The 12,757-nt window shown below is 32.5% G+C and overlaps 1 protein-coding gene across 3 annotated transcripts in view; it reads right to left on the bottom strand.

Moving 5' to 3' along the window:
• LOC118189084 (multidrug resistance-associated protein 1-like) overlaps positions 1–12,757 on the bottom strand; it is a 160,443-nt gene that overhangs the window by 136,542 nt on the left and 11,144 nt on the right. For all 3 annotated transcript variants that reach the window (XM_035359632.2, XM_035359630.2, XM_085816621.1), the window contains exons 3-4: positions 2,521–2,649; positions 32–160 (exon numbers count right to left, since the gene is read on the bottom strand). In XM_035359632.2, coding sequence (XP_035215523.2) covers positions 32–160; positions 2,521–2,649 — 258 coding nt within the window. The remainder of the gene's footprint in view (positions 1–31; positions 161–2,520; positions 2,650–12,757) is intronic.

Below are 12,757 nucleotides of genomic sequence, written 5' to 3' on the forward strand. Positions count from 1 at the left end.
TATGATTAGTTAATATTCTGGTTTCAATTACCATTACTACATAAAGCAAAGGTGATCCTAAAGCATCACAGATGGCATACAAACTCCAGAAAGTGGCCAAGATATAAGAATTTAGCTTGCCTTGACGTCGTTGCTGCAACTGAAGAAATAATGCCAAAACCTGAAAAAAAAAATGTTTTTATATATATTACTTTGATGGCGATTATAACTCTGTTTCACTTTTCAGTAAGAAAAAAACAATTCTATGGATGTCAAGAAAGATTTTTTAAATTGAGTTTTCATTGCTTTAGATAATAATGCTTTCAAAAATCTCTAATTTGACAGAGCAAGATTTAAAGCTTCCTAATATACCACGGTTTTAGAATAAATGAGTATTTATATCTCATTATGTTTACCAGTTATTAATTATAAAATGATCAGAAGACTCTTGATTATAAGATGTAATAGAATTTATAGAAAATCTGTTCCACTTTTCGTATAATACGAACAAATTCTTCTATTTACATTTTATTAAATACGAAGCTACATGAAGAAAAGAAAGCAGTAGAACTCGGGAAATATGAGAAACATATCTCACTTCTCATTCAGTGTTTGCTTTTTAATTGTTTTCAGAGAAAACACTACGTAGTCCACAGTTTTGTACGTTCGGTTACATTGTTGGGTGTAACTCAATCATGAATCACAAATGGGTAATCATAAATTAGATCTGATTATTTAATTACGTCAAAGCATAAAACTACTCATCTGTGAAAGGGTGTCTTGGCGGAAAGAAACTAGCTCGTGTTTACGTTACACATGGTGAAAAACACTGACCTGTATGGTGACCGTGTAAGGATTCTAAGTTTTACTAACGTTTATTTTATTTTAAATCTTTACTATCACTTCTTATTTTCTACTTCCGGTCAGAATTAAAAGCTTTAACTTATTTATGCAAATTGTCTTGCTAATGCCAAGTACTTAAGTTGTGGCTTTTTGCCAAGCAAGAGAGAGGAAGGAGTTATAGGAAGCAAGCCGCTTGCCACTGTAGTTTTTACGAGTTTTCACTCGGTTGCTGGTTGCCGTCAAGGCCAGAGGTTTAGCCCTCTTGATAATTGCAGACGTATCGTAGTTTTAGCAGCTCGGCGTACTAGATACGTACCTTTCTTTAAATAAAGGCCAATCTTAGTGCGAGGCACTTGTATACTAATTCAAAGTTAGTTTTTAGTTAGAGTTTTAGTTAGTAGTTTTTATATTCTTACGTTCAGACCACGAGTGGTTGGTCTCTGTATCCCGAAGTTCGGGAATACCTGTAAAGATGGAAAATAAAGGGTTTCGTATACCCTTCCTGCTTGTGTTGTCTATTTCACACCTTCCTGAACATAGCTTGAGTAAGCTCCCTGTTCTTATTCAGGACTATTCATGTTCCCAAAGCAAATCAAGAGGAATACAAGTCCTGATAACCGGAGCTAGAAAACCCCTCTCAGATAGCCCATTTTTTCCCCATATTCCAAAAATTGTGTTCTTTAGTTACTTACTTACAACGGCGGGTTTCGTTAAAATACGGACTTTTTTTTACTTGATATTTTAATCAAATCAAAGCAAAGCACGCAGGAGATATCTTCCAAGACAGGAAAAAACTATCTACTATTCAAATTACGTATAGGAAACAGCAAAAATACCCATGCAGACAGCTAATTTACCTGGTTAGTCATCTTGAAATAGTAATGTCTAACGCTCTTATCTACTCTGTCGCTCAAAAACTCTGCGCTGTTAAATTTTACTACATTTTAAACTGCTTAAAATGTCATTATATTTGTTGAGCATGTATACGAGTTAGTTTCATAAGGAAAAGTCAGTTGATGAAAATACGTGCATTTAGCATGAAATCTTATTTCGGATTAAAAACAAGAATTTAAACACAATATCTGCTCTTTATTCCCCCGACGTTTTCATCGTCGGGGATTTAGAAATTTCTGATTTATGGCAATAGAATAAAATGTACGCGCAGACGGGAAAGTGCATTGTAAGTAAAAATAATCCTAACATAAACACAGTAAGTAAAATAATAAACATAATAAGCAAAAAGAATATAACTGAAATTAATAACTTCAACTTTCTTTGAAATGCATTACACATTAATAATATTAGTATATCAATTTACATATATTTTTCAATATTCTTTGTCCTTCATTTAAGCTCTTTCCGCATAGAAATGATATACGCCTCGTTATTTTCTTCTTTCAGTATTTAAGAGGTAAAACTACACATAAAAACGGAGAGAAATATACGCGAGTAAATGCAATATTTGAATTCCATTGCTTCTTCCCGTCTCAATCAAGCAAGCTTCTTTCAGTGACAGCACATGGACAGTAATATTGCAATTATTACAGAAGACATTGTTGTTGATTTATTATTATCGTTTAAGCTTGCACAGAGGTCTTTCAGGAGGAAAACTAACGCAAATAAATTTATTGCAAGTTGAGTTGCATATAAAAATTTGAGTAAATTCAACATTTAGGATTAAAACATTAATTTACTTACGAACGTTCCAAGGCGAACAGAAACAGAAATGTAGTTGACCCTGGGAACAGGACGTATGAGCAAAGATTTGCTTGAAAGTAAAAGTATGCCTTCGGCCGCGGTACTTAAAATCAGAACGCAGCTTAGAGCCTGTAAGATAAGAAACATAAATATTATATTATTCGAATGCTTATACTATTGCATTTTTTCTTGTATATTTATATTTCTTCACGAATCCTTAAAAAAAGTTCCCTTTAAAGATAATTCTGTCTCATCAAGACCGCATAAACTTTGCAGGGCGAGATTATCAAGGAAAATAAAACAGCCTGAGGCGTATGGTTCCATTATGATAGAGCACCAGAACATTTCAACTGTTCTCTTCGTAACTGAATACTGTCATTGGATTGGGCAGATGGGGAGGTGTTCTGGCTGTGTATATGCCAGGGTTGGCCAAACTTCATGTCAGTAAGAGCCGCACGTTTGAATTTAAGAATGTTCGAGAGCCGCATCTAGATTTTCTAAAAGCCACAAGTTCATATTTACATCATTATAGAAGTAGTGGAGGAGGTTTTAAATAGAAAGAAATCCCTCATAACTTCGTAAAAAGAGCCTAAACTAATTAATTAATTCTTTTTGGACACTGAATAGTTTTAGTTTACCATATTTCATACATATATTTTATATGTACGAGCCGCACAAATTGCCTGCGAGAGCCATATCAGACTCGCGAGCCGCAGTTTTGGCCAGCCCTGGTATATGCCATGATCGCTAGACTCTATACCTTTAGATTTCGTTTTATAGGACCATCTGAATGAACTGGTATATCAAACCCATTAATACCCAGAAAGACACTTAATTATTCATCTTCATGTTACATTCTATTTTGTCATCTCCACGCAGCTAGATCGTGTATTAGTCATTCCATGAACGTGTTATCCTAGTCTTGTTGTTCACGGTGGTCACGTTGAACATCTTCTCGTCTAAGCGTAATGTTATATCCACGTATCAATATTCATGCTTCCAAAAAATCTTATTTCTTGAATACCGGATGTGATATCATACTTTTTCTTACGCAATTTTCCTTCAAAACTGTGGATCTTAGATTCGCACAGGTATTGTTCTAGGATCATTTTTTATGTACTGCGTGAAAGGAATCTCGCCCTGCAAATTCATGCGTTCTTGACGGGACATGCATGGACATAGACAGGGCTTTCCAACTTGTTGCCTAGGGCCTTATGGGCTTTTAGGACCACCATCTTATAACCGCTGTGAACAGTGGCGTAACAGAAAGAAAATGCTGTACAACCGCGTTATGTACACTAAGAAAAGAGGGGGGGGATCATTCCATATCTCCTGTTCTACTGGTTCGATAGGCGAAATTCAAATTGCGTTTTTCATGTCTCGAAAGCGCGACTTAGGATATATATTAGATTTATATATAGCATTGTTCTAATATAGGCATTTTAACACAAAATCGGACTTTTCCTGAAACGACACGCCATTTTTTTCCATATTCCGATTCTACAATTTAAATAACGTACAGATATTAAATTTTGTAATTTTTGGTGAGAAATTTATGGAAAATTTGTCTTGGCTCATTTTTTTCAGTTTACGCCAAGAATAATTCACTTAAATAACTTCTTAATTTATAGCAACCTATTTTCTTTTCCTTTTTTTAATTGTACACGAGCGAAAAAAAGTCATCGTTCATACTTTCAAAAAATTTTAACAAAATGCGTAAACCCTATTTGGCGTTATTATTGCTTATAAAAAAATATGCCAAATTTCAAAATTCGTCAATATGTAAATTCACGTATACCTTAGGAAATTTCGAATAAAAAATTCTAATTTTTTGCAGGTATGCTTAGAAATACATCTATTTTGAAATGATGATAAAACTTTTACAGGTTATAATTCAAAAGTTTTTTTCGAAAAATTTATAAAAATTATATTTAAAAAAAAATGTAAAAGTAAATCATAAAAATGGGGGAATTTTATTTGGAATGAACCTAAATTTCGAAATGTGAAAGGAAGAATTAAATAAGTTGAATTAAAAAAAGAGATATTAATAAATATATCCCAAATTCAATTAGCATTGAGGAACTAAAATTTTGAAAGCTAATTTTGTAAAAACTAATCGTGCATTTTTTACAAAACTTGGCACTTTGGATTAATTTGAGTCATAGAATCGAAATATGGAAAAAAATTGGTATGTCATTCCAGAAAAAGTCCGATTTTGTCTCAAAATATTTATATTAGAACAATGCTATATATAAATCCAATACATATCCTAAGTTGCGCTTTCGAGACATGAAAAAAAGCAAGATGAATTTTATCAATCGGCGCAGTAGAACGGGAGATATAGAACTGTCTTTTTTTTTAGGCTACGGGGGGGGGGGGAACATTATATCTCCAGCGCGAGGAACTATGTATCGGAAATTTTAAAGATATGCTCATCTTAAAATTATTTTGCGACATTGCAGTTGAACTGAATTTTATGGCTTAAGTGCAAAGAACATGTTATTTAATAAATAAAGGTAACACACAAAACGTTAAAAAAAGCGCCCCTTGGGACTATTATTTTCGTTTTGCGGTTTTGCGTTGGCTCACTATAAATGTCCGTTTTCTTTTCAAACTGTTGCCACCAAATGTTAGAGCCCTGCATTATATTTGAAGAAATTAAATAATGAAAAATATGCATAAACGTCTGTATATTTCTCGCATTGTGATAAAACAACGGTCCATAGAGCCATCGAATTTTGAACTACGTAATCCTTTTGCGAATATGGGCATGTGGAAGACAAATTTGAAATTTGGAATTTGTTTTCTTATCGAATTCCTATTTTGTAAAACTTTAACGAATCTTTGATCAACAAACTCAAGGATTTCAAAGCGAGCGAGGGCAACGTTGTACAGAAAAAAACATTTTTATCTCCAGCGCGTGAGACTCTGTATCGGAAATTCTAAAGATATGCTCAATTTAAAACTATTTTGCGATGTATTTATTTGATGGTTGATTTGATGAAAATTTGATAGTTTAAGTGCGAAAAGCGTGATATTTGATAAATAAAGGTAACAGACAAAATGTTAAAGAAAACGCCCCTTTGGACGTAATTTAAAATCTGAAACCTTTCAGATTTTATTATTATTATTATTATTATTATATATTCTATATAAATGAACTTATTTTTTTTTTTGTATGTGTTTACCTAGTATACTGTCTGCCTGCGAATATGTAACCTAACCAGCTATTTACTCCTTTTTTCAAATAATATATATTAATAATAGCAATCAATGGTGCTACTTTGGTAGACGGTTGCACGGATTTTGGCGATTTTTTGGCGCTTTTCTTTTGGCGATTAATACAAATTATGGTAAACCCATTGCTGGATAAGTTATTTATGGTAACCGATACTTTGTCGTCATTTTATTTAAGAAATAATGTGTTTTATTGTGCATAAATTCCGTGTTTTAAATATTATTTATGGCTTCTAAATATTAAAAATCAATTTAATTTTGCATTTTTATTTGAAATAAAAATTTTATTGTTTATCATATTTTATGAAATTTTATGTTGTGGATGATGTAATCAATGACGTCACCTTACTTTAAAAGTAATTGGTTTCAATATGTATAAATTTAATCTAATGTTTTAAACATTATTTATGGCTGTTAAATACTAAAATACAATTTAATTTTGCATTTTTTTAAAAAATGATTTTATTATGTATGAATTTTTGAATAATTTTAATTCTAGGCGTGATGTAACAAGCTCTCTGATTGGTTAAAGAATATTTGCGCATTAACGAGCTGTAATCAGCTTCCTGATTGGTTACTGACAATTTGTGCATTTCCGTGCCGTTTTAAAATGTAATTCATATCTTCGAATTCCTTCAAAGATGTTATCTAAATTATGATTCCGATTTTTTTTGTGGTACTTATCAATAAACAACAGATTAAATGACTCAAAAAATGTAAGTACATATTTTTCTTTTATTTTATAATTGTATACTTCAAGTTTTGTTAAAAAAAATTAATACACTATTTTCAAAAATTGCTGAGATAATTATTGTCCGTATGTTTTAATGTCAATTATATTCTATATAACGTATTTTAAAGTATTTGAATTTAATAATATTCTAATTCTTTTAAATGTTGGTATGATGGTTTTTAATTCGATATTCAATTTCAGTAATATTTTAATCTAATTAAACGTTGGCACAATGTTTTTATAGCGGTGTTTTTATTCTCTTCTTTGCTATATGAAAGTAATAATAGCCTTACTTTAGTACTTTATACTCATAGTAAATGTATTTATTTACACTTGTCTGCCATCTTAAAATCGAAATTTTCAACAAAAAATTAATCCATTACTTTTAACGATATTTATTTTTTTTTTTTTTTAAGTTTCGAATACTATACTATGCGTAAAAGCAGCGTTTTTCAAGATGGCTGACGTTTGTAAAAATCGCGCCAACAATTGCGCCAACGTAAATCGCCAAAAATACGTGCAACCGTCTACCATAGCAATAAGGAACTTAAGATTGATGCAGATTTCATATAAAACTGAAGATACAATTTTATCTAAATTCCCAGGTGGTCTGGAGGTAATTTCTTTAATTCTGTATTTTACATATTTCCGATTAATTAAGCTATACATAGTATGCTCCTTTTTTATTTAAATTTATTTATTTTTACCAGTACATACCTCGGTAAAAGAAAATCTCATTTAGGAAAAAGCTAACTCCGAAAAAGTGATGCTTGTTTAAGACCAATTGATGTCCTAAGTTCAGAAAAAACCCTAGGCCCCAATTTTCACTCTTCTTAAACTATACTGGTCTAAAAATAGAAAAGAAAAGAGAAGGAAATTTCACATTTTTTCCAGGGAGAAAATTCTGTCGTGCTCTTTCGATCTTGCTGCCATAAGAAAATGCTTGTATTTGTAAATAATCACTCCAGTCCTCGAGGAAAAAAAGAATAAAAAATCAATATCGTTCAAAAAGTCGGGTTTAGGATTTTTTTTCTTCTTTTTCACTTTTTTCTTGCAGCATTGTAAATCATAGGGACTGGGGGCTTAGATTTTTTTTATGCATAAAAATCTAGTTACGTCACTGTGGCACTGTGGAAGCTGGAGAATGATTTTTATTGGATACAATTGATCACGTAAATAAACTGACCGTGTATGACCTTGTTTTATCAAGGTCAAAAGAAACTAATAAGTTTTATTCCGAAGAATGACAGCAATTTTAAAGAATGACATTATTCTAAAAAATAACAGAAGAAATTAAAATGAAACTGTTGACAGTCTTACATCTACAGCACCAATTTAATTCACTCTGACACGCTTTCTGAAAGATTACACAATAATGACTCTTATTTTACAGATTTTTAAAATTAATTTTGAGATTTCAGGGAGCATTAATTCTATTTTCGTGCATTTAACATTCCGTTCTCATTCGCAATCGAACTTGCTTGCCAATAGCTAAGGGCCCGATTTGCGAAATCGAAGGCCGAAAAGAAAACTTACTCCTCTCCTAGTTATTTTCAGTATAATAGATAACGCTCATGCGAAATGTATAAATTAGTTCAGGAAATAACCCAATAATTTACTGTTTTTCATAAAATCTGTATATTTTTAACCCAAAGGGGCGTTATTATTATTTTTAACCCAGAAGGGCTATTAATCTCGAAACGGAAACGGAAATCACTATAAACGGCTGTATCACTTTTCAGTTTGTTGTCACCAAATATTATTGTCGTATATTATTTTAAAAGTAATTAAATAAAGGAAAATGTGCATGAATGCATGCATGTTTTTCGTATTGTAAAAAAACAACGGTATTTAGAGCCATCAAATTTTGAATAACGTAGTCCTGCACCCGAACATGGCCACTAGCAAGCCCGAAATTTTGAATTTCGAATTTGTTTTATTAGCTATTTCATATTTTTAAAAAATTTTGCGAATTTTCGATTAAACAATTCAACGATTTCAAAGCAAGCAGTTGCTACACTGCTCGGAATAAAATAATTTTATCTCCAGCGTGTGAGCCTGTGTATCGAAAATTCTAAAAATATGCTGTTTTTAAATATTTTTAGCCCAATATTCTCTGAAAACTGCTCTCGATATAACAATTATACCACTGCCAAATGGCAGACAATACATTAACAGTTTTCTTGCTCTTCAGAAAAATCAAGCTAATGTTATTTAGTTCAGTATCTACAAAGTTTTAGGAGTTATTTTTAAGTTTAACAAACTTAACCTTCCAAAAAATAACTGACAGCATTTGTTGCTATTACGTGTCACATTCCTTTTCTTAAACTATTGACTGCTTATGAGCAGCGTTTTCTGCGCAGTTGCGGGAACTGCTGTGCTTGCTTTGATTCAGTGAATACCTACTGTCGTGGATTCTAAAACTGAGCAAATAATAGCAGTAATATTTTGCCTGAAAAGATAAAAAATAGCAAAGAAGACATTTGTAAAGCTGTGCAAAGTGTACGAGATCAAGCATTGAGAGGAATTAATGTTTTTCTTTCGTACTGATGATTCAGCGATGGGTTTGAAGATGGTGATAAGGAACAATGGAATGATCGTCGTTTGCTGTCTGGAAAGAATAGAGCATAGAAACGTTCAATATTTGTTTCTGAAAAATCGTTACTTATCGCTTTTCTAGTGTTACCTGGATGAACCAGTATTACAAAATTGTTGCGGAAAATCTTCAAAAAAAAGGAGCGTTTGTTCTCAATTTGTCTCTTTCACATTGACAGTCGAACAGTAAGATTTAATTCATGCGTGTCATCCAAATCGCAGCCATTAAACCTAATTTTTGTCACTGAAATTGAAACTTGGTGCTTAGCTTCCGATCCCGGAATAAAACATTAGTGACCTGCTTGGGTTGGAGAAGGCTAAAGAAACGGCTAAAGAAATTCCTTTTCGGAAATCTCAAATAAAGACCATGCTAGTGACTTTTCCATTTTGGAAAATGATAATTCACGAAGAATGTGCCCTTGATGTGTAGAGGTTGAACTCCACATTTTACAAAGACATAATGGATAAAGTTCTAAATAAAACGCAGTGTCTTAGTCCTGAAAAAGCTCAACTGAATAACTGTATCGGTGCCTCCCGAGTGGGAGAGTGGTTAATGACCCTGACTACTGTTCGGATCCCAGAGAAGTTATGGATGTTTGAAAATGTATAGTGTCTTTGTAGCATGAGGGAACTCTAAAAATATGGTGAGCCGAAAGTCCTCTCGTGTGGATTCTGGTAGGAAAAGAGGGGTGAGAGACCCGTAACAACCATAGACCTGTTATATACTAGACGGAGCATCGCCATTCAAAACCGGGTGAAAAAGTGGCACAGGAATGAGCTGCAGGAGTTTGGGCATGAAATGGAACTGAATCCAGACTTTGACGTACTATCGCCATGGCTGGCGATTTTTTCCTCTCTTTTCTCTCAGTTCGAAATGCGAACTTGGAAAGACGTCATTTCGCAGAAGCTGCCGTTGAATTTGCAGAAGAGGTTAGATCGATAAACACCAGCCAAAATTAATAATTTCCCTAAAATTGGACACTTTATTTTAAAATTTAACTTTATTTTAAATTTTAATTAAAATTTAAATAATTTTAATGCTGTAGAATAATATTTTGCAATATGTCCATCGGCGTCTACAAAATTTAAAATAAAATAAAAAAAAACTGGAGAGAACAAACTAAATAATAAACTAATAACTAAATAATAAACTAAATAATAAATAATAAACTAATAGCAAACTAAAAAATAAATAAGTAAAATAAATAAATAAAAAAGAAGGCTTTTTAGTACTTAGGACAGAATAAAAAATAAAAAAATAGATAACATAAGAAGAATGAGTGAAAACAGAAAATAGTACAAAAAGGAAATTTAATATTAATACGAAAAGGAAATTTAATGTTAATACGAAAAGGAAATTTAATGTTAATACGGTGTATTACAGAGAACTACAGAGTAGGCAAATCAAAGTGAGAAAGATATTAAATAAAATGAACTAAAAATGAATGTCAATATAGCAGATATAAGTTAAAAGGAAGAGAGAGAGAGTGGTAAATAATTAAATTATGAAAGAAAAAGGTGGTAAATTAAGACTTCCTTTTACTAGCAAATATATATATATACATATATATATATATTATGCACGTTGCACAATGTAGTCGTACTTATTTTAAATAATTTTAGAAGGTAAAATTTAAATAATGTTCATTATTTTTAAAAAGAAACTTAAAACTGTTAAAGTTTTGAAATTTTGAAATTTAACTGCTAGATAATTGCTATTTTCTTAATACTTAACAAATTCTTAATATTTGAATAAATGCCAGAAACATGATATAAGAAAGAAAATACGTGATTGAAGGTAAACAAATTTGTTATATTTGGATGCAAGAAAAGGGGATAAAATAAAGTCATTCATGTCCCCCCAAAAAAACATAATTTTATGCAGTTCTTACACGGTGTTACATCAACATTACCAAGTATTAAATACATACATTACTACTTCGCACACGTCCGCATGAGCAAACGCATACAAAGAATATATAAACAAACGTATTCAAAGCAGTCTGTTGGCGTATAAAAAATGTCGCCAAAGCAGAATACTAGACTAATTAAAATTATATTGTATTACTAAAATTTTAACATTTTTTTCAGAAAACAGTTATTAGAAACATTCATATATATTAAGATACTTTTATTTAAATGTTATTTCAAGTATGCATACATTATATAAAATTAGAAAATCTATTTTTTATTAGAAAAAGGCAAGTAGAGGGGATAAAAAAACCTCTACATTTTATAAAATTAGGTTTTAAAACATTAGAAAAAGCTCAGTTGTGAAATGTTACTCCTCCATCTTTCACGTATCTGGAATTACATCCATATGCGGAGCACGAAAGTATCATTTTGGAAGTCCGAAACAATGCGCTTACACGCAAAACACTTGCTTCTCACAAATTCTCCATAGAACTGTAACGGTAACGAAGATACGCGGGAAATACGATTTGGGAAATGTTCCAAATGTCACGTGGTTCGCATTCCTGTTTCCCTTCAGGGTTGCCGTTTCTCTCTCTAGTACATTACAGCTCTATGGTAACAACCCCCTGTGTGCTGTCCCTCAAAACTGGGGGGGGGGGAACTTGGCGAAATCGCACTGTCATCTAGATGGTGCCCGAGGTTCTTTTCAACGACAGGTGTAATCTCGTACGCCGTTCGCGATGAATTTCGCGGCCTTGCTCTGTCAGACAAGCGAGATTAGTCACAACGCAACAGCACTGTATCGGTTGGTGTGTCATTCAGCCCAATAACTATAATAATGGTTTCTGCTGCATGTCAGGGCACCATCACAAAGTTCCATTTTCGTCGAACAGTTTTTCTACCAAAGAAAATTAAAAGTTCTCAATCACTTCGTTTATCCAAGCAGATTGGGCCTAAACACCATTTTCTCTTCCCTAAAGTGAAATCTAACCTCGAATATTATTATTTTAAGAGCATTAAATCAGAAAAGCATAACAAGAGACCTTTACAGTATTCCGATAGAAGACTATTGCAGAGGAATCAAGCACCTGTATGAACTTGCCAAACGACTTAAAAAAATTGTATAATGAAAATTAAGCTTTACTTCTGAACTTTCAGTGAGGGACGAATTTGGTCCTAAAACTTGGTCTACTTTGCAGGCCCACTGAGTTAACTGTTATAAATATTGCCATTTAACTGTTATAAATGAGCCACTGTTATAAATATTGGAGAACTAAAAAGGATCATCATAAGTCTCATAAATTTGCAGAACTAGTTTCGACGGCTTGAATGGAACCTTCGTCTTCAGCTGCAGGAGTGATGAAAACTTACTCCTTGTTAAGCTTTATAAACTCACTCCTTCCTTAACTCATTCCTTTCAAACCTTCTTAAGAGAGCTGCGATAGTAAGATGCCCGCATCTTTATCTAAATAACTTAAAAAGAGCCACCTTCATAAAAATACGGCGCCATTATTGTAGGGTCCACAATAGATGCTGTGTTTTCATTTATTTTGCTAATCAGAGTAGCAAATTAAACTCTCCTTGCATAGCTATGTGCGAAAGCCTATATGGACAATTTCTAACTTCTAGAAAAGCAGTTTTCATAATGGTGCGGAAACCTATATGCCAGTATATAGGCTTCCGGGGCACCGTTACGAAAATTGCTTTTTTAGAAGGTAGGAAATGTCAGCATAAGAATGCGAGCATTTTTATACCGAG

The sequence above is a fragment of the Stegodyphus dumicola genome, chromosome 5, assembly GCF_044657685.1.
Source record: "Stegodyphus dumicola isolate Sdum_Otavi_A_Nest chromosome 5, ASM4465768v1".
Classification (NCBI taxonomy): Eukaryota; Metazoa; Arthropoda; class Arachnida; order Araneae; family Eresidae; genus Stegodyphus; species Stegodyphus dumicola.